The sequence below is a fragment of the Polyodon spathula genome, chromosome 14 (assembly GCF_017654505.1).
Source record: "Polyodon spathula isolate WHYD16114869_AA chromosome 14, ASM1765450v1, whole genome shotgun sequence".
In the NCBI taxonomy this organism is placed as follows: Eukaryota; Metazoa; Chordata; class Actinopteri; order Acipenseriformes; family Polyodontidae; genus Polyodon; species Polyodon spathula.
The window spans coordinates 14910921-14933474 of record NC_054547.1 but is presented as its reverse complement, the minus strand read 5'-3'; the positions used below and the strand labels follow the sequence as shown (position 1 = coordinate 14933474).

The following is a 22554-nucleotide window of genomic DNA, read 5'->3' as shown; positions in this document are numbered from 1 at the left end:
CAGTTGGGCCGTTGCAAATACAGGCTCCTCTACAGGCCTATCAGTCAGCCCCTTTGTGCACCGCATGCCCAAACCCAACTTACAAAACACATGGACAATCACAAACAGGACAAACTAAAATCCCAAACTGGAAACCTAACACATTCAATGCGGAGGCTTATTTATGGCTTTCAGTGAATGTCACCCCCTCCCAGACCCACGCCTCAATTTGTGCAGACAATATCCACTTCCCATCTTGTTCAGTTATTTAGACGTTAAAAGCAACATGAGGGTTGTTTCAATATCAGAGCAGTGAAGAGAAAGAGTCTGACCAACAGACTTATTGTCTGAATATGCAGGAGTTTCTTGTGTTTACTGTCACAAGCCTGCTTTGTTTTCTGCAACAAATGCTTCACCCACAGTCTCTGCTGTCCTGCTGTATCAAATTCATTCTCAGTCCATTTTGTTTTAGCCTTGGTTGCTTTGCTTCTATTGCCAGGCTGCAATGTCTTTCTGGTATCTGTTTAATATTGATCTTTTATATTACACATCTTTTTATATCTATTCCTCTTCTCTGCTGGTGTGAGTGTCAATCGTGTAAGAACATCGGCAAAGGACAGTTTTGGGACTGTTCTGGGGTGTTTCTATGTGTTGTGTTATTTTATTACTTAGTTGTGTCATTTAAAATGCTTAATTCTTCGTCTGCTGTGTCTTTTCATCTGCTATTTATCTGACGCGTGATCACTATTCCCTTCTGTATATGCTGCTTGTATTATGTTCTTTTTTCGTTTTTGTGTTAGTTCAGGGACTGCCAACGAAAATGAGCTCATAGCTAAATCTGGGTGCAATCTTATGACATGTCATAAATGTTAAACATTGTCCCTGCTAAATAAAAAAACAAATACACAACATCTATTTTAAACCTTACAATGGAAGCCATCTGTACAGGTCATCTTTGAGTTCTCAAAAGTTTTGCACATAAATTAAATGGAAGGCAAAGAAATTAAATGTGTCAATTGAATTTAATAAAAGCATGGCGATTATAAAGTATAGCTATGGCACTGTCATAACACTTTGAATTCAGGCCAAGGTATCAAATCCTTCTAAGTAGTACTGCTATGCACATTCAGCGTGTATAGTGTATACGCCACCAAATGCCATTTTTGAATGCCCCCGCCACACCATTCTCTTTTTTTGGTTTACAATCAATCCGCGCAGCTCTGATTTCTGTGGCTTCAATGTCAAGAACTACTGACTCATGTTTACTCTCCAGCTGTCTCAAACTGTCTGATTGCCACTGGTCATGCATGGAAAAGGAATTGTTGCTTACGGTTCCTGATTTCAGTCAAATCACATGACTGGGCATGCTCTTAAAGCGGGTAACAGTCTTTAACTTGTTCGGTTTGAAAGAGAAGAAACAAGAAAAACTAGAAAAACAAACACTTATTCAAGGTCCCTTCTGCTTGGTTTCTCATTTTGTAACATTAAACTGGAATAGGGCCAACAGACATGGTAGAGACAGCTGTAGTAGAAAATCTGGATGGATCTCAACACTGGAGCATAGTTGTGCATCCACAATAAACCCACAGTGTTAAGGTTACCCCAGTCAATTCCTTGTAGGAATTTAATTAATTAGCTCTTGGGAAGCCCTTTGGATCATGGAATTGCAATAATGGGTAAAATGAGTTACCTTGGCAATCTGCAGTAACACTATACAGTGTTTGACTGATTCTACCATGCCCTGAAAAATATAGGAAATGGCATGTTACTTTAAAAATAGCACTGACAGTTTTAAAATAAATAAACAAACAAACAAACAAACACACACAGGCAGGAAATGACTAGCTTGCTTCAGTGTATACTCACACATGTGGTTTCCTTTAGGTTTTCAATTTTCTGTAAAACATGATGAGGGAGCAATAATCACTGGTATTATAATGAAAATCGACTAGGCTTTACCACACTGTAGAAACAGACACATGACTACAGGGGTTATGTCAACACCTGTTAATTTGCATTAGTTGTAAATCCTGAAAAGCATGATATTCAAAACTGGTAGGAAAAACGGGTGTGTGCATTCATGCAGATTTCAGTACAATCCTTTTGGAGGCACAAACTTAAGAATGTAAATATAGGAGACCCTACAGCCACGTGCTTTTCTCTGTGCAGGGATTTGAAAACCACCTTGAAACGGAATGTATTTTCACTCTGTATGTTTTGTCTGAACAGATGTTTCTGGTGTAATGGTGACAAATCTTAGTGCCACACTGCAGTTAAAAGGAGATGATGCAACTTGAAAACGGTGCGACTCAGATGTGGAAAGTGCACCAGCTGCTTACATTTCCCTCAGCCAACTGTTTCCAAAGAAAAGCTAACAAATGTTATCTACTCATGTTAAGAGCAATGATCAGCAATTATTTAGCTGTATTGACGGCAATTACTGGCATCTACAACCATAGCAAATCACTTTCTCTGCTGCCTTAAGGATTGGCAGCTAGATGCACAGGTTGTCAATTTACATGGTGAAAAAAACATTCCTTCTGCACATAACCTTTGCATACCTTTAGCTGTTTTTCTTTTTGTTTTTATTCTGTATTAAGTGTGCCCAATTAATTTACCCCTGAATTTCTCCCCAATTTGGAATATCCAATCAGTTTTTTCCCTTCACTCCAGCAATTTCCTCACGCAGCTCAGGAGAGCTGAAGGTTCAGTGGGTGTCCAACGATCCCACACCCGGGCCAGCTTCCTCTCTTACACCCAGGAACAAAAGAGCAGATGTCAGCGAGATGACGACCTCTGGAGGATAATGCATAGCTTTAGCTTTTGGTTGTGGTTTTGTTATTGCTGTTTAGCCATTTGCATGATGCATGAGGTAGAACCAGGTTTGCATTTGGGTTGGGAATTTCCTTTACTTTTTTTTTTTTTTTTTTTTTTTTTTAAGTGGTAGGAAGTTTAATTTGCTTCTTAATTTTAAAAGCAGTTTAAGGACAGTATGAATGAGAATTTAGAATGAATTTCTTTCTGATTCGGGCGAGTAAGTAAGAGTAAGTGAGTAAGGCGGATGTTGGATAGAAATAAAGTAAAAACTAAGAATTTCTTTGACTAATGCTCTGACTAGAAGTGGCTCTCTGTTTCCCTTTCTCAACTTTGGTTGAGAAAGGGAAACAGGTCATTATATTAATATTCTTAACATTAGGTGAAGGGAATATTTAGTTTGATTAAAAAGAGCATCCAGAGGAAAGAGTTGATGCATTGTTGGAACAGAGTGATGTGATCAGTTGATGTGCAGAGTAGTTCAACACCACTTCAATAGGAAGTGTTCAGTCTGTGTAGCATTTTTCACTGGACGGCCCCAGTCTGTCAGCACTGGGACATCTTATAGTCTGTTTATTCCCCATCACCGCAGGAAGACCAATACCCAATCCATATGAATTATAAAATGTGAATTTGAAATGCTTGTGGAAAGTGCTGGACTGCCCTTGCAGAACCACCCTCTTGGGGAGTGAGAAAAGTTCAGCCCAATCCTTGGCCTCCTTGTCTATTGGTGCCAACTGTGATGTGCACCACATTAAGTCATTTTACAGCCAATCAAGTCAATAAACTGAATCACTACCATAACTGGATGCTAAAATAACAGGTAAAAGGCTGACTAACGCAAAATGGATGACCAATCCAGTAGTATAGGAAGTAAAACTCCAACAGCAGCTCAGTAAACTAGCCAAAACACTCAGCTGGTTTTACAGATCCCGATTAGCACGAACCTCGGACTACCTTACCTACATCAACATTGGATAAACCAAGATTAGTGCCAAATCAGGGTCAACCTTACCTACAGTAACACTGGATAAACCAAGATTAGTGCTAGTCAGGGTCTGTGAAACCAGCTGACTGTATAGCCATGTTCATTTTTATTAGTTTTTTCAGTACAAGACACTGAACCTATTTAGTTAGTTATCCTAGGGGTAATCTTTCTTTAAAGACATTTACCGCTGAATAGATTGATATCCCCACTGCCAATCTACTAACCAATTTCTTTCTTTAAATCATAAACATAATGGTCTACTGCTCAGTCTTAATTGCGCACCTACTCGGGCTTAGTATTTTGCATAAAGGCTACGACGCATTTGAAATTACTAACAAATACCTACAACAAAGTTAATATTTACAATTCAAGACACGTTCAAATGACATTGTTCAGTAAGCTAATCAGTGTTCTTTAGTTTTGGAACACTATGCCTTTAACAAGGAAGTGCCACCTCATCAGAAACCCCACCTTCTCCTTGAATATGCTTGCAGCATGGAGAACTGTAAAATGGCACCCCTGTTATTATTTTTAAAAAGTTTACGCCACAAGAAAAAGTTAGTTCAACGTACTCTTCTCTGCTCATCTTCTTTGCAGTTCCTGATCTTTTCATCAAATAGCTAGAAGTGAAAAAAAAGAGGTTGGTTAATTTAGACTTTCAGTAGGATGCAGAACTCTGAGCACAGAACTCCCTGAGGAATTCAACTGGGACATTCCAAATCAGATACTGTCTAACAAGTTGGTGTATACACCTACACTGCCAACTGTGTGGACAGCAATTCACAAGGATCCTCAGCTGATTGAGCTCTGAATGTGTGCATTTTTTAACATATCTGGATAAGAAAGTGTACCTCGCATGTCCATAGATGTGTTTTATACATCGATGCGCTTGTATACATTGTAGTGTGTCTCTTGCCTGCACTGTGTATGCACTCTGGTTTCACATTATCAATTTCTATTTTAATGTTATTAATTTACTTCAAGTACTGTAAGTAGCTGTTAATAAAAAAAAAAAAAAAAAACTTCAAAATGGCAATATTTCCCATAGAAGTGTGTACACAGTGGTGGTCACAAACATTGCATTGTCTATTGCATTTTTTCAATCATGTTCTTGAAATATGGTTAACTGTAATAAATTATCAATCAAGTATCTATTTCAGTACAATGTCACTAGATATAGGTTATGTTTAGGCTTACTAATGCACTTTTATATGCTGTGTTTTCCACGGTTTGAGGCAATTTTTTAATTTGTGTATGATTTTCTTTACAAGGTATAGCTCAGCTGTGACCAAACATTATTTCAATTAGAATGTTGGTAACCATGGTTTTGTTGCATGTTGAATATGATAAAGGGGTTTAATTAAAGGAGATGTTTCTCAATGGCATAATTTTTATATATATTTTCTATAGTGCCTATAGAAAGTCTACACCCCCTTTCAAAATGTTCACCTTTTGTTGCCTTACAGCCTGGAATTAAAATCCATTAAAATATTTTTTTTTTCATTTATCTACACATCCTACCCCACAACTTCCAAGTGAAAAAAAAATTCTGGAAATTTGTGGAAAATGAATTAAAAAAAACTGAAATAGCTTGGTTGGATAAGTGCCCACCTGTAACAGCAATCCTAAATTAGCTCAGGTGTAACCAATCACCTTCAAAAACACACACCAAGTGGCCTCCACCTGTGTTAAATTGTAGTGATTCACATGATTTCAGGAAAAATTCAGCAGTTCCTGTAGGTTCCCTCTGCTGGGTAGTGCATTTCAAAGCAAATACTTAACCATGAGCACCAAGGCACTTTCAAAAGAACTCCGGGACAAAGTTGTTGAAAGGCACAGATCAGGGGATGGGTATAAAAAAAATATCAAAAGGCCTTGAATATCCCTTGGAGCATGGTCAAGACGATTATTAAGAAGTGGAAGGTGTATGGCACCACCAAGACCCTGCCTAGATCAGGCCATCCCTCTCAACTGGATGACTGAGCAAGAAGGAGACTTGATCAAAGAGGCTACCAAGATGCCAATGGCACCTTTGCAAGAGCTACAGGCTTTTATGGCCCAAGACTGGTCAAAGTGTGCATGTGACAACAACATCCCAAGCACTCCACAAATCTAGCTTGTATGTTAGGGTGGCAGGAAGGAAAGAGGCCATTACTCAAGAAATTACCCACCTTGAATCCCCTTTTGAAGTATACAAAAAAACTCAGGAGATTCTGTAGCCATGTGGCAAAAACTTTTGTGGTCTGATGAAACCAAAATGGAACTTTCTGGCCTAAATGCAAAGCATTATGTTTGGCGCAAACCCAAAGAACACCATCCCTACTGTTAAGCATGGTGGTGGCAGCATCAGGTTATGGGGATGTTTCTCATCGACAGGGAATGAGGCATTTGTCAGGATAGAAAGGAAAATGAACGGAGCAAAGTACAGAGAAGTCCTTGAGGAAAACCTGCTGCCCTCTGCAAGAAAGCTGAAACTGGGACGGAAGTTCACCTTTCAGCATGACAACGACCCAAAGCACACAGCCAACACTACACTGGAGTGGCTAAGGAACAAAAAGGTAAATGTCCTTGAGTGGCCCAGTCAGAGCCCGACCTAAATCCCATCGAAAATTTGTGTCACGACTTGAAGACTGCTATCCATCAATGCTCCTCAAGGAATTTGACAGAGCTTGAACAGTTTTGTAAAGAAGAATGGTCAAATATTGCCAAATCTAGGTGTACAAAGTTGGTAGAGACCTAACCCAACAGACTCACAGCTATAATTGCTGCCAAAGGTGCTTCCACCATGTATTCACTCAGGGGGGTGGAGACTTATCCAGTTATGATCTTTCAGTTTTATATTTTTAATATATACTTGTTTTCTCAATAAAAACTTTTTTCCCCCTTAACAGTGTGGAGTATGGTGTGTAGATAAGTGGAAAAATTTAAAAGGCACTGACACAACAAAATGTGAAAAAAGTTAAAGGTGGTGTAGACTTTCTATAGGCACTGTGTGTGTGTGTGTGTGTATATATATATATATATATATATATATATATATATATATATATATATATATATATATATATATATACATACACACACACACACACACACACACACACACACACATACATACATATATACACACACACGTAGGTCCTCCTTTGGTCTTGTTTACTGCCTGGCATTGTATATGGATATTCTCTATACCCAGTTAATTATACCATACCCAAGGCAGTCTAATAGTTGAGTCCACATTTTTTGTTAATTCCATATTCACGAGGAGATACCCATGAGCCTCTGCCAAGTAACTTACACATGTATGCACAGTAGTTTGACAGAGGGACTATGTTTGCATATTGGGCTGATTTAACAGAGCACAACAAGCATAATGACTACTTTAGCTGGGTAAAGGAGGTAAGGGAACAGTTCAGTATTTGTCCTATTCAATGTTCTCCATTAATCTTTTAAACAATTAAACATGTAAAACATTTTTACTTTTAACTGGTCGATCAGAATCTGCAAGTAGGCATCCGCTTCAGCGAGCTTCTTGTCGAAATCTTGAACACTGGGAACAATTTCTGTTTCAGCCTCCTGCAAAAAAGAAACAGGCAGGCATCAAACTCCATTCCAGGAGAAGACTAGCAGTCCACTGAGTGACTTCACAAGGGGCATGGCAGAAGGTGTCAGTACAACCAGCTTAGCACTCATTGCAGTGGCTGCATTGACACACTTGTTACAGTTGCCCAAAATCACAGAAACCATTTGAACCACTCAATTACCTCCTGGTTGAAGCGCACTGGAGAAACCATGGCATCTTTACCTAAACCTCAAACAAGCAGTCTAGGTCAGCTACACCCAAGAAGGTCCAGAGCAAGCAACATTGTAAGTGCCACATTTAATTCAATTCATTCAATACCAGAAGTGAAACATCAAAACCATCAGTAGACTATTAGGATTCACTGTAGCCAGAAAAGTTACAGAGAACACAGACTAATAATAAAGTACTACCAAATCCAATTGAGAGCACTCTGTAACAGAACACCAAGGTGAATGCTTCACTCCCAGCTGAAGTCCTACCCTTGACTTCAAACTCAATTTGCTGCAGTGTTCACACTGATCACCTGACATGCACATTTAAAAAAAAAAAGAGTCAGGACTTACACTAATGGGTCTGCCGCAATATGCAGCTGCTTACAGCATACTATTCCTGAACCACAGTTCAAGAGGGCTCCTGTTACCAGTGGTGCCAATTTACTGTCTTTCCAGGGAACTAAACAAATTCACCAGGTTGAACGCCTCTGGCTGTCTGGTGGAGGGAACTACGGCCCTCCTTGTGAGCATTTAATGCCTCTTTACCGCTAGTGCTAATGAGGGATTATCGCATTATCACGCCTTATTTAATGTAATGGCATGACTCGGCTCTGTGTGATCATCAGCATTAAGAAAAAGGCCTAATCCATGTTTCTACGTTAGACTGATGCGATAAGCCACGTGGTCATTATATCGTTAGTGTGCAGCACCCTTTCCTGCCACTGAACTACAGACAGATTGTTGCACCCCAAATCCATATAAAAAGTGTGGCTCTACAAGGCTGTACAACAAAACTATACTGCATCACCCCAGACAGTGACTGTTAAAGAACTGGACCAGCGTTTCTCTTGATGAGTGACATACAGCAGACGATTACTGTATAGTTGGACTAATCTTTAAAAGCTGAAGTGGTCTGTTTGATCTGCTGCGCTCCTTTAGACCTACAGGGGTCTGGCCCATCTGTTCAGCCGCTACAATCTGTCAACATACTGTACAATCTGTTTACCTCTGCTTTTGCCAGTGTATTTTTTTATGATCTCCAATAAAAAGTATAGTTTTAAAGATGCATGCCTACAGTCTATTGTGCATGCCTATAGTCATATCAGCCACAGGGAAGTATTAACAGACCAGGTCAGCAACCTCTCGTTTCCAGACATGTGTTCTTGACAGAATAGCTTTGATTATGCTTATTGTATAATTGTGTGTACATTGTTTGAATTATTAAAATCGGTAACGGAATGAACTTGTGTGTCCTCAGACCCCCTTTAAAATGGCGTCACTGTATCTCCAAAGACATGCTCTAGGCCGGGGGTGAATTTTGTGCAATCAAACTAATTAAAAAAAGAAAGAAATGCTGATTTTATATTTAATATGCTATTAAAAAGTATGATTTACTGATATAATCACAATAGCATTTCTCCTAATCCTACAACATGAATAAAAAAAAATTAAGATTTTTTTCCAGGTATTATCATTGTCAATTTTTTTTGTTTTAATATTATCGTACTGTAAGGCAATATATAGTACATAAATAACTATACATACTATGCTATTATGCACCAAAATTGGGGGTTTATGTATAGAGGTTGTACACCCTTAAGAGAAAAGGCATTATGGGACATCAGCCGCTCCCCCTAAAATCAAAGCAATGTGGAAAAATAGGGGGAAAATGTTGAAAGGGGGGAGAAATGTGGGGGGAAATTTTTTTTAAATAGGGGGTTTCAGCTCAAAACAGGGGATTTTATGTCCTCTGTAGTGAGCCATTTGGTACTTTTTTTCATGATCTTTTAAAAATATTAACCCTGCCTTCGGACAACAGCCAATAGTATGTGCCTTTCATCCTAAGTCCCACCTTACACTTGACTCCTCCCCCATGCACAAACACACCCCTCCACTGCATTGAATATAGTAGACAGGTAACATGTACATTTTGTACAGCTCTTGACTTACAGAAAATATTTTCAGAGAAATTCTGTACTGTTATGTAGCATTTACATTTTTATTATTATTAATCCTAATATTTTTGTTAAATTATAGCAACATCAGAATTATTTTGGAATTTGAGGGAAAAGTCTGAAAATGGGGGGGAAATTGGTTCACCAATAGGGGAATTTTATGAGTTGCACCTGGCAACCCTGCAGCTGATATACAAATGCTTCAGTGCAGAGAGGTGCTGTATATTAACACCAGCAGAATACTGTTACCCCAGTTTCATGCAACAGTTGTGATGGTGAGGATGTTAATAAATTAAAATAAAAATACACTTCAGGTTTGTGTGTTGCAAAAAAGGATGTGAAAAGGATACTGAACAAAGCTTAATTATAATTATTTTTTAACTCCAATAAACCTACTTTAATTTTTGCATGTCAAATTATAGTTCCAAAATAAAGTTTTGAGTCCCACAAACAGATTTGTTTTTCGTCTGTTGCATCTTAGTTTAGTAAAAAAAATAGCACCAAGTTTAGTAAAAAAATACCCTGAATATTTTTTTTTTTTAAATTACCCTTTGTATGTTTTCATTATTAAAGTTTGTTTTTAAAAACTGTATTTATGCCATTTTATTTTTACAATGGAAAAAAGTGACCTATATTTCATTTTTATAACAACTGGTGTGTGAATCACTCAGAAAATATTGGATTTGTGTTTGCTCGAATACAAATTTCATCAACATAATAGGCTCTCTGCTTCTTTTTTGTTGTTTTATGAATGAGTACAAAATCACCTTGGTACCCTTGGGTTGGATTTTTGTTTTGCCTTTTTGCCCCCTAGAACTGCCTTGGTGCACCTGAATCTTCACACCTAACACTACAGGCCAGATTAAAACTCTGCTTGCCCTTCATGACCTTAACTTCATGCCCTGATATTATCTATCACCCAGAAGCCAAAAATGTACTTGACCGCAACACGAGGTGTTTCTGTAACCAGCAAATATGCAGTCTACATCGCCTATGCGTTCTAAGATACAAAGTTTTGAAAGCCTGACAGCGGCATTACTCTTAAGAATTTCAATTAGAAACCATCACACTGGCATTTAGTTATTGCATGCAACATGTTCTTATTATGAATTGCACTAACTAGTACAAAAATGCATACTGGCAGCCACCCGTTGACCAAAGTTTGCCCTATTACAAATAATCTAAAATCAATTTCAAATTCTGATCGTCACAATATACACCATGAAGACTGTTTACATAAGACATTGTTGCAAAACTTCCAGGCTCACAGCTACTCTGTGTAACAAGCACATTGTGTAACAGATCTCTGCGCCGATCTCAACTTCTCATGAACTGAGCTGAACACTTTTCTACAGCTGCAATCTACAGAAAATCAAAGCCCCCTTTCCAAAAAGGAAGAAATTATTCAGGACCGCTGAAATAGTTCTGTAATGGACCAGGATCTTCAAAGGAAAACCATGGCCCTTTGCAGAACCCCCTATATACGTACAAAAGCAATGGCAAGAGTTCAAACTAGACAAAAAGAAACCCGCCGTCTGGTTATTATTCAGACCCTGGCCTATTCTCAGTCTCTTTCTTTCTCTCCCTCTCTCTTAGTGCAAACAGTGATCCTGTCTTAGCGATGTTTCTGCCTCAGCAAACTGATAACAGAAGTAAACAAATATTCAGTCTATCTAATGTCACATATACTCTACAAAACAAAAGGCCCCTTTTACAAGCCATTTATTAACCCTGGCACGCCTCAAACCAACAGTTTAAACTTCAACCACACTTATAGTTCAGAGCAGACAGCAGGAGTCTGACCCATTTTCCCCTCCATGCCCTTTTTTAATGCTTGCAGTGAGGTGGTACTTACAGGACGTAGATCTTTGTGGGACATGCCTCTCCAAGCATTACAGGCCAGACTAAAACTCTGCTTCCCAACTCCTCTGGAAGCAATAACAGCAAGCCACTGCTCTCCCTTCTCAACCTAATACTGTGCAATAACAGACAAATACCAAATGAAAACTAAACTGCAGAGCTGTTAAAAGGAAGTCAACACTTCCCTTATATTAAATTAAAAAAAAAGGACTGCACTGAGCAGAAAGAAACACATATCATCAGATCACCTCATTGGCCATGCAGTGTGTGCAGAGCACAAAAGGAGAAAAGCACTCCCCACCCCAATTGGCTCAAGTTTTATATCACGCCTACTTCCTGTAGTGGATTTTCCAGTACGTACATGATACAGAAATGCTTTTGGGTACAGCTTGCCTACGCTTGCATTAAAAGATTTGACTGGGGTTTAAGCTCTACACATTTAAGAGGGTGGTAACAGCAATAACAGCCATTTGTATAGTTTACTGTACACCCTTTAGAACTCTGCATGTCTGCTTTGGAGCTGCATGCTTCTGCTTAGCCTATAATCTTGGCTGTTTCCCTTCTCTGTTCTTGCTGAGTTTTAAAGCATACCTTCATAAAGCTGCCTTAACTGCTTCACACCAAAATATTCCTAGTTCTTTCATTCAACAAAACCTCGGTTTAGCAAATCTTGTTGAAAGATGTCTAACATTTACAAGAAACACACACCATTCTAGTGTTGCAACAGATTCAAACATTTAATTTTTTTAGTTATACAATTAGTTACTTTTGGAGGAACTGTTCATAGTTTAAAAACCAAAAAAAAAAAAGAAGAAACACTCATTTAGTGTCAAATCACCCAAAACAGCAATGCTTTTTTATTTTTTTTTAAATATATACTGGTCATTTGAACTTTAGTGTTTGTGGCATGACTGTAAGCCTGCTCAATACTATCCCGTTGAACGATGCCATCTATTTATTTCACAAAGCAATTCTGGTGTTTACAAATCAGACGCTTTAGTTTAAGTCAGCCTTCATTTGCGCAACACTTGCAAGTAAACAAACAAACCTCTTACCGTGCTTTCTTTCTTTTTTCTTGAACATTTACTGCGGTTTATAAGTCACTTATTTTAGACTTTTTCAAGCCTTTTTCAGGTAAAAAAAAATCGACCCGGTCCATCAAGGTAAGCCATTTGTTTTTATCCATTACAATGTCTCCAACTGTCCTTCGATTAACAGTATATGCCTCACTTAGGCGAGAAAACATTTCTGATGTCTTGCTTTCTCATTTTCAGATGCACACATGCAGATTTGTTTCTCTTGCTCTGGTGTTAAATGTAGGGTCGACTCGCCGTGTTGTACTTTGTTTTGCTTTGGAAGCGGGATTGTTGATGACATTGGTATGAATGTTCAGTTAACAACGAATTAGGAAAGGTTAACTGCATAACCTTGTTTTAATTGGTCATGATTATTCTGCTTGCGCTACAGTGATAGAAACTACAATGCCGATATTTATGTTTGCTTGGCTTGGGAAGCTGGCGGAGAGCGGGGTGGTGATATAACGAGTAAAAATAACACTTTTTATATTGGTGACATTTGTTCAGAGAGACTAGCTGGTGGTATGCAAGGGTGGCGTTTGTATGTATATATGTATGTGTGTGTGTGTGTGTATATATATATATATATATATATATATATATATATATATATATATATATATATATATATATATATATATACACACACACACACAAAAAAAAAAAAGATGATTAGCATTTTTTAAATGTTTTAAATGTTTTTTTAAACAGAGCCAATAATTTCAACATTGGCTTGTAAAGTTTCAATTTTCTTTCTCAAAAAAAAACTAAACATTTTTAAATAGAGGTTACTACAGCTCTAATTGTGTCCCACCAATCAGGGCAGACCTTGCATTACCTACTACCAAGACTAAACACACACACACACTATCAGTTTCAACATGACAGCTTGTTCTGGGAAAGAAGAAGCACTTTCCATGTTGTTACTTTCAGCTACAGTAAGGGGAATTGATAAAGTTCAATACTTGCCACAAAAGCATGTTAAAAACATTATTAAATACCATAAAAATACCAAAGAAACATTATGAAAAGTTCATGTTGCGTTTCAGAATTCAATTGTTTCACTTTTGTGAATACTGAATTAGCCTGGGAATTGAACTGCCTTTAAGTGCCAGTAAAGCATGGCAGCATGGGTAACCTGGTGTGAGTGGCAGATTGGTAAGCTTCCATTTTCTGAATCTCAATTCAAACAAAATGCAAGAGTACTGATGGAGCTTTTACAGTAACACAGTCATGTGCTAAAATCTTGCTTTGCTTTAAGGTTTTACTGTTAATGACATAGGCCTACAAAACATAGACAAATCTCATTAGTACCCATAGATTGCATGTATAGTGCAAAATTAATACCTTTATATTCAATATTTGTTCACATTCTCCATATACACACCAATGATTTATTACAGTATGTTTGCACTATTGAATGGCTTTTCTTATTGATTGCATACATTAAAGGTATTTATTATTAACCCAACACACCTAGACAAAAAGCAAAGAGTCAATGGTTCACTTTTCATTCACTCCTGCTTTGTGGGAATTATTAAAGGGATGGTTGACACCCACATGTTATTTTATCTGCATGACTTGAAACATGTAACACTGTACAGTTATGTTTACTCGCGTTCTGCCATAACTAAAACAGAAATGTGCCCAAACACCCTAGAACCACTCACCATTTCAACATGCACCAAAACTGAATTTTCAGCTCCTAAATATGGTCGAACCACACACACACAAATTCCATAAGCTGTTAAACTACCTTTCTATACTGAGCAACTGGGTCCAAATTAGTTCAAAATGTCAGAACATTAAAAACTAAATTTTTATTACTAACTAATATTTCAAAATAAATTTTTCATAACGCCTTACATTACGTGGTATAAAGTAATATTAAATATATATGCAATTGCACATTAAACTAATGTTAAATTAATATTTAATATGCAATAGCTGGTTTCTTGCTAAATATTAACCAAATGTCGATTGAAAATTTAGATTACGTTTTATTACCCTTGAAAATATGTAATAATTTCCCATTGTTTACATGTTTAATTGAAAATACAGTTACTCTGACTTAAATGTTAATGTAAAGTAACAAGGAATAATTGAACGTAAATTTAATATCAATTGCATATCTATTAAATATCAATTTAACATTAATTTAATACGCAATTGCATAGCTACTTAATATTAATTTATGTCACGCAATATAGTGTTACTCAATTTTTTTGTTGCCCGTTAGCCTTAACATTATTACTGTCCCCCTTTCACAGATACTGTAAACTGCTGCATTCTGGTACCTTTGCCATTGGAGTGAATGTTAACTGCAGCACAAGGAGGTAAGATTAGGCATCAGGAAACATCAGCAGCATTTCGTCCAGAGCTATATTGATAATAAACTGAAGATCCAAAAGAACTTTAACAGAAGAAAAAGACAGACTTGTGATTATTTCTGTGCTAATAAGTAGTAGATAAATGGATTTTAAAAAAAGTTTGTATTTATTAAATGAAAGGAAGTGGCATATCAGCCTAAATAGAGTCTTATTTAAGGCTTTTGATAAATGTATAGAAGTGAAAAACTTGTGTAACTTTGCCTCATTTACAGAAAGCCAGAGTGTAGATGCTGTAAGGGTTAGACTGGGCTGCTCACACTGGTCACCGAGGTCGTGTCCTTAGTGTTTTGTGGGCATCATGAATGCTGAAGTAGTACAAATTTGGTGCAGAGCAGTAACAAATCGTACAGAAAAACTGCAAACCCGACTAGGATACTGTGGCAACGTTGCCCTGCCCCTGTGTGTATTTCTGTGTTGTATGTTGTGTGTTAATTTTGGTGTATAGTCATTGGTACACGGGATGTAATATGGGTTACGAGCACAAGTGTTTAAAATGTATATTTGTATTTAGGCACATGGACTGCACAACACTTCACATGCAGCTAAAATGTAGTAATATGTGAGCACAGGGAATTGCACTTATTAATTCACGTGCAGTTGTATCGAGACTCCAACTGAATGATTGATTAGCAATCGAGTCTTGGTACAGCTGCAGCATGTTTTCACTCACTCAGGGTTGTGTGTTCGGTGAGTGGAGAATGGGATTGGAGACTGAGGTAACAGTTAGAATAATAGTTAAAATAATACCAGCTCACCGTGTTTGTCTGTATAGTTTGTTTTGTTTGTCTCTTTGTTTTGGCTGCCAGTGCCGTGTCCTGTATTTTGTTTGTTCATTTATTAAATGCTGAGCGAAAACAATCGCTCAGCTCCACCAAACTCCACCTCTCTCTCCTGTTTATTTGTTGGTTCCTGGTTCTGGTTTGACCTCACCCACTACAGCAGTCTTCGTGACTACTCACCAAGAACTCACCGCTTCTTGTTCTGACAGTTGTGGTTCACTTTTATAAAAAATGAGGTATTTGAAAAGTCCTTGTAAATGTATATAAAACACTGAGTGTTTAAAGGGTCAGTTTGACCTCGGTAGAATGTCCGCTCTGGTTATTGCCCCAATTGCACACATGGATTTAACATCTTAAAAAAAAGAAAAAAAAAACCAAAATCAATCATCCATTATTATAAAACACTCTGAATATTTAAATAAACTAGCAGAATTATTTCAGTATTTTAAAGCATATGATCTAGAATCAATACAGGAAAATTAAAAGGAATTATTTAGCGAGACCAAATACTTAAAAACAATCTAAATTTTTTAACCCGTTCTACTTTGTTTTTCTGAATCGTGTCGCTCTTGTTCAACTGAACAGCCCAGTTTCTTCCCTGGAGTAGTTCCAAAAATCTGCTCCTGCTCACATCCAACAAGATGCCCTGGTCTGTATCATTACATCTTAAGCAACTTTAAAAACAGCAGCACTTGAACAATCCACTAACTTATCCCATTAGCCTTACAGAACAGTAAGTGTACCTGGGATTGCAGAAATGCCCCTAGCTGATCCTGCAGTGGCCTCCTGTCCATGCTCTGGCGAAGCTGAATCTCCCTTCCCTACAGCCCTGCAGCTATACAACCCATAACCACTCCCAGCTCTCTGCGCCAACCTAATGACAGAAAAACTGAAAAAAAACCTTTCTGTCGCACGTAGAAGGGCATGAGTCACCACTAATCCCTTGCTATTTCAGAAAAAAATAACCACCTCTGAAAGTATATAAAGGTATTACAGCATCAGCCATTCACTTCGTTCCAAATGCCACTAAGTCCTTGACAACTTCCTGAGCCACTGCAGGTTCCTAGAAACATGAGGCTTGTGTGATTCTGATCAATGCGATTGCTTGTTGAACCTGCAACGCCAGCACTATAGCGGTGTTCTGAAGCGATTTTATTTTAAAAGGTTTCACTTTGTCTAATGTGCAACTACTGAGACTTAAAAATGATAGAGTAGACAGCATATGAAAAAGAGCACAACTCTCCAAGTGGAAGACAGTTCCTTTGTAACTGGTGCAACATTTACTCTAGTAATTTTTTGTATTCTTTATTTACATACCGGTATAATAGGGTTAAACAATTCTAAAAAGGTAACCAGTTTAATAACTATGTTTCATATGCTACTGTATTTGCATAAAACAGACATCTAATCTGGATAACTCCTCTGAAAGGTAGTTTGTGTGTGTGTAGATATAAAAAAATATAAATATACAGGAATAATATGGGTACATCAGAACCAAATGTCAATGTAATACCCCATCACATGTAACTGATGGGGATATACTGTGTGGGACATATTCCCTGAATATGATAATACATGAACGTGTATTAGAAATGTAACTGCATTGATTAATGAAACTGTGTCTTCAGAAACAGGGCAAACTGCTGTGTCTTGACAACGGGGCCTCTGGTTCACAGGCATACTGAACTATGTGATGTACTAATTAGAGGACTGGCACCTGAACTGGATTAGGCTGAGCAGACAGTTGAATTATGTATAGCTAATTCACACATGCAACAACAATCGTTTTGACACAAGGAATGCGTAAAAAGTAGCGATGTCCCAGTGGAAAAGTACATTAAAACATCAAAAGGACTGGGAGTTTAAAGAGGCAATAACTGTAGTTGAGCTAGACTGTCTAGGCTTGGTGTACAATACCTTACGATGGCTTCTACCAATTGTTTCTTTTTTGTTGGGCAGTTTGTTTTTTTAAATAACATAATGATGAATACCACAATGCCGATATTAATCTTTGTCTAAAGCTGTCCAAATCAAGGACTTTCCCACAGCACAGGATACATTTCCTCATGTTACCCAAGAATATGAATCTTACAAACCTAGCCAATACCAATAGCAGACAGCAGACAGCAAATTATACCAAATGAGACTGCTACAGGGTAAGGCGAATCTGTATGTGAAACATGTTGTTCAGCTACAAGCCTCCCAAACTCCTCAAGCACCACCAAAGAATACATTTTATAAATGGCAGGCTGCTTTTTAACAAGCACCACTTAACCTAAGACAGTTTTCCCCAAAAACACACAACAAAACACATGCACATCACAGTACAGATATTAAAGACTCTAAAACAACTGTACCTGCGAGGCAACAGGCTTCATTGTTGAAGCAGCAGGAATGGTAAACACAGCCCCTTACCTGCAGTTGAAGTGTGTGCCGGAGAATAGTGCCCTCTAAGGCATGGATCCACTTTTCTCTCTCGTCTGCATCACGAGCTGCAGGGGGAAGGAAAGAAATTAGAGGCAGAATCAATAGAGAAGAATTGGACCGTTTGTAAGGTGTGCAGTCCTCATGCCCCAAGCTTTGCTGCTCAGACTGTATGCAGTAAAAGCCAAGCACATTTGTGTTTCTAACCTCACAGCCCCCATAAACACAGTATGGCTGGGTATAGATATGCGCCACAAGCAGTGAGCAGGCGCACCAAGGGTTTTGCTTCTGTATTGCTGGGACAAAGCCAGATCACTTATCTCCTCATCTCTGTAAAATGTACAATAAATAACAGGTGATCGTCATATGAAGAGATTATTGTGGCTCATATTTATTAATGTACCCATTCATCATGTGCGGTACAATGAAATTATATCTTATGCCATATTAGTCTTAGACACATTATTTTAGCCAAACAAATAAATATACACAGGCAGATCACTAGAAGAGAAATGTATCTGCTGTCAAATATATATAAGTCCACAATATGTTCCTTATTGTTTTTAATTTGATCTCATCTATGTACTTTAATTGAGATGTGGCACACCCTGTAAATTATTTTTGCAGAATTAACTGGAGATCCATAGTACAGAAAACAGATCTAAATGTCTGATGCTAAAATAAAAAAGCTTATTTCTTGGGAAGTCTCATACTAGTTTGGAAACTGGAAGCATTTGACAATGATCCAATACGCAGTCTCCTGAAAATGTATGGATTCCTCAGAAAGAAACAGTCTGTCCTTCTACTTTCACATCTGCCAGGAAGACGACACCTTTGCACAAAGCGATAAACATCTCAGGACATTCATCATCACAAGGTTATATCCTTGCTGGGAAGCAGCATTGTCTCATGCCTCAAACAGTGCCTGCCTTGTGTGCCTTCTGCACGGGATGGGGAAAGGACGTCACTCTTCAAGAAACATACGAATCCCAAGTTAAAAGCCATCATCCACAGTATATACCTGTACATGTTAACACGTGAGAAACGTTTGTACAGACAGTCACATGCACATATCCCCAAATTAGGATACTCACAAAAAATTCTGCTAAAAGAATGTCCTTACCAAGTTAACAATATTATAAAACAGCATACACTGAGCAACTACCAATCATAAAGCCCAATGCGCAAGCCAGAATTGTATCCCATTTGATTTTATTATATATACACAGAACTTACTACATAACACTGGACCAGAATGTAGTTTACTCTTTACACTGCTGCCAAATGTTAAAGTAGGCGCATTTTTCAGCTTACACAACACGCACAACAAAACTTGTATCTGCCACTGCCTATGTTAAGCATGTCCACATGAAGGGCCGCCACACTAAGCAGCCAAAGAACAAAATCTTTTTTATTATGAGTATATATTAATATTCATTTTTAATCAAGACTACAAGCTTTGCAGCTTATTTCCAGACATGTACCACATGTGGGGGGAAAAAAAAAACACACACACGCACAAATTCAATGCTATCCTTACCTGTACTGCAAATACCAGACAAACAATCCAGGATTAAAGCTATTTACACACAAGTAGAAACAAACTCTTGGTGTAAACACTGTAGAAGATTTTCCAAATCCTCCTACTGCTAATAAGTTACTCCTCCCGCAATTCCAGATAAAACTAATATTTTACTTCAAAATAAGAGACAGTTACAGTATAAGGAGACAGTTCTAAGGTAGGTTCAATAACCTCCCCAACACACCTACCATATTGTGCAGGTGTGACCAGCTAGATTGAAATAATTAGGAATGTTTCTGTTCCATACCCATCCGTATCGTTCATGTTAGTCTATCTAGCCCTTTAAGACAATAACTTAATAGCCACCCTTCAATTAAAGCAAATAAGCTCACACACATACCACCAGACTTATTTGACATCATAATCCATTGCTTTGTTGCTATGGAAATGGTGACAAAACAAGACAAAGTGGGCTAGGTGAAAAGGGTTTGGACAGAAATAGATCAGTTCAGGTTCTCTGCTGGTGCGTCAACACAAGGGCAAATTGCCAATAATCAGCCACTGTTTATGATGGACAAACTGGAATTTAGCTCATGCACAGATGTAAAGAGTTAAATATTCAACTTATTGTTTAAGATTCGCTTTGTATTAATTTAGTTCTCAGATCCTGGTGACTTTTTGAAACTCAGAAGCACCTAGTACAACTGGTACTGCAGACAGAGTGTAGTTGTTTACATGTCCCTGTGCTATACCCTGCCCAAGATCCCAGAAATAATCACATTTATTCTACAGGATTTTTCTCTTGCATGCATTTCTTACATCTACTAGAGGCATGCATAAACTATTTTTGAAAACAATACAGGCATTTTTTTTTAAAATCTACAGACTTGCACCCCAGGCCAAAGACAACTGGCTTTATTTGCATATATTGTGTTGGTATACTGTTCAATAAGCATTATCTCAGTGTCTTAACGGCATTTACTGCCTTGGGGGAGTGGGTACTTTGCTAAGAGAACTATACATGTATGTATATGTACATTTATTTATATTGCATTTCAAACATTTTTCATATATACAGTAGTATCCCCCCCACAGCATTCTTCCTGCATACGCAATTTTCCAGTCAATTATTAGTAGCGGTCAGACATATATTCAAATAATCAAATTAAAACTCCTTGAAATTTATTCAATGAAAAAAAAAAAAATGACTGCCTGTATTCATTCATATAACGGAATTTAAAAATGAACTGTATCAGAAGGAAACCAGTGCATAGGCTTGAAATAAATAAGACATTCTACTGTCTCTCCAGTCTTTAGCAGGTAATCGGATGGGGTACCTGTTTTATTTTGCCTCGGACAATCAAGTGAACATTGAGACTTCATCTCCGTAACTGTGGGAACACTGCATGCAGTACCAAAATTAAACAAAACAAAAAACAAAACCTTCTACAAAGAGCATACAGCAAGAGCTGGAATAAGATTTGAAGTGTTCTTTTACATTTTTGAACAACAATCAATTCTCCTGCTGTTCCCGGTATTTCTACTGAGGCTACATGCCCTCTGTGTCTCTCTGTACAACAGCTGTACAATTCTACCAACACAGCAGCACCAGCCTCTAGGAATTTTTCATTTGGGGAGCATTCCAGCACAGAGTTGAAACAATCAATGCAAATCTAATTCTGCAATCCTTAAATGTGTTGGTCATTTCCTTCTGTATTCTCCTTTGTGGTTTGCACAGAACAGAACACTGTGGGAGCGTGGCAGGCAGCTATGAGCATTATCTTACAGTTTAAAGCACTGCTTGCAGCTTCCAGAATGCGTCTGCTGAAAGATCCTTTGGGAAAATGTATCATTTGTTGTTACACTAGTTTTTAATTTTAAATGAAGTATAAGCAAAACTGGCTTGCACCATCCCCACACTCAGTGATAGGAACACTATTCAAAACTAAAAAGACAAGACAAGTCAGCCACCACGCATATAAAAGGAGTGTGATACTTTACCCCCCCCCCCCCCCCCCCTTATTCCTTAATACACCCTGCCTAACAGATTTGAAAACACACTTTTACAGTTCTATTTCAATTTTAAAAAGGCTCAACGCATTGCACAGAATGGTTCTGGTGCAGTGGGGGATCTCAGCATCTCTCTGGCTCTCCGTGACTGAAAGGAAGTGACACTTTGCAAGCTGCTCTGCCGGAAGCTTCTCCCGTCCGCCACAAAACAATACATCAGACTGTCAAAGCTTAAATGATATTCGATTCCGAGAACTGCTTTCCAGCCACCAGTGTCCAGGGGAGTACAGTATTAACCACAGTGATTCTGGTTATCTTGGAGCAAGATAGGGTTCATTCTTTAAAACAGAAACTGAGAAACAAATTCCTTGATTACCACTAACAAATGATAAATAAATACATATATTCAAACATAAATAGGTTTATTAAGGAAATGTTATACAAAGGAGATACATTATGACATGCATTTGAGTGTGCAGGCTTACAACAGTTGAAAGCACATATTTCAGTGTTTTAAAATGACAGGGTGAAAGACTAATTAGAGAATCTGTGATTTTAATCTACCTTGGTGGGTATAAATACGTTTAATCAGAGACCTGCAGGAGAGGTCGAAATAAGAGGACATCTGCGGTCACAGTAAACCCTAAACTGCAAGGCAATTGTATTCATTACACTGGAAATCTCTGTACTGTATGGCTTTGCCCCCATCCCAGTGTACCTTTCATTAAGGGAAGAGGAGGGTTTCACAGCTCCTCACAGAGACCTGCCTACGTACAGGAAATAAGATCGCAACCAAACATGAACAGCTGCCCTGGTTTCTTTACAAAGGCTTTTTTTTTTTTTTTTTTCAAATTGCAATAGCCTATTCAGAAAACACTACACCTTAATGTTGTCCATATTCATAGAAGGTCATGCTGCACTTCTACACTGGAGATGGTGCTCTACCCTTTATAGCATTGAGA

At 38.0% G+C, this 22554-nt stretch overlaps 1 protein-coding gene across 6 annotated transcripts in view; it reads right to left on the bottom strand.

Moving 5' to 3' along the window:
- Window positions 1-22554, bottom strand: part of LOC121327403 (oxysterol-binding protein-related protein 9-like) — a 70817-nt gene that overhangs the window by 28123 nt on the left and 20140 nt on the right. For 4 of the 6 annotated variants that reach the window (XM_041271446.1, XM_041271447.1, XM_041271448.1 and 1 more), the window contains exons 4-8: window positions 18052-18128; window positions 7262-7357; window positions 4354-4401; window positions 1846-1875; window positions 1670-1720 (exon numbers count right to left, since the gene is read on the bottom strand). In XM_041271446.1, the coding sequence (XP_041127380.1) occupies window positions 1670-1720; window positions 1846-1875; window positions 4354-4401; window positions 7262-7357; window positions 18052-18128 (302 nt within the window). Of the gene's footprint in view, window positions 1-1669; window positions 1721-1845; window positions 1876-4353; window positions 4402-7261; window positions 7358-11386; window positions 11617-14764; window positions 14789-18051; window positions 18129-22554 lie in introns of those variants that run through there. The other 2 variants (XM_041271451.1, XM_041271450.1) reach the window with 2 other exon arrangements.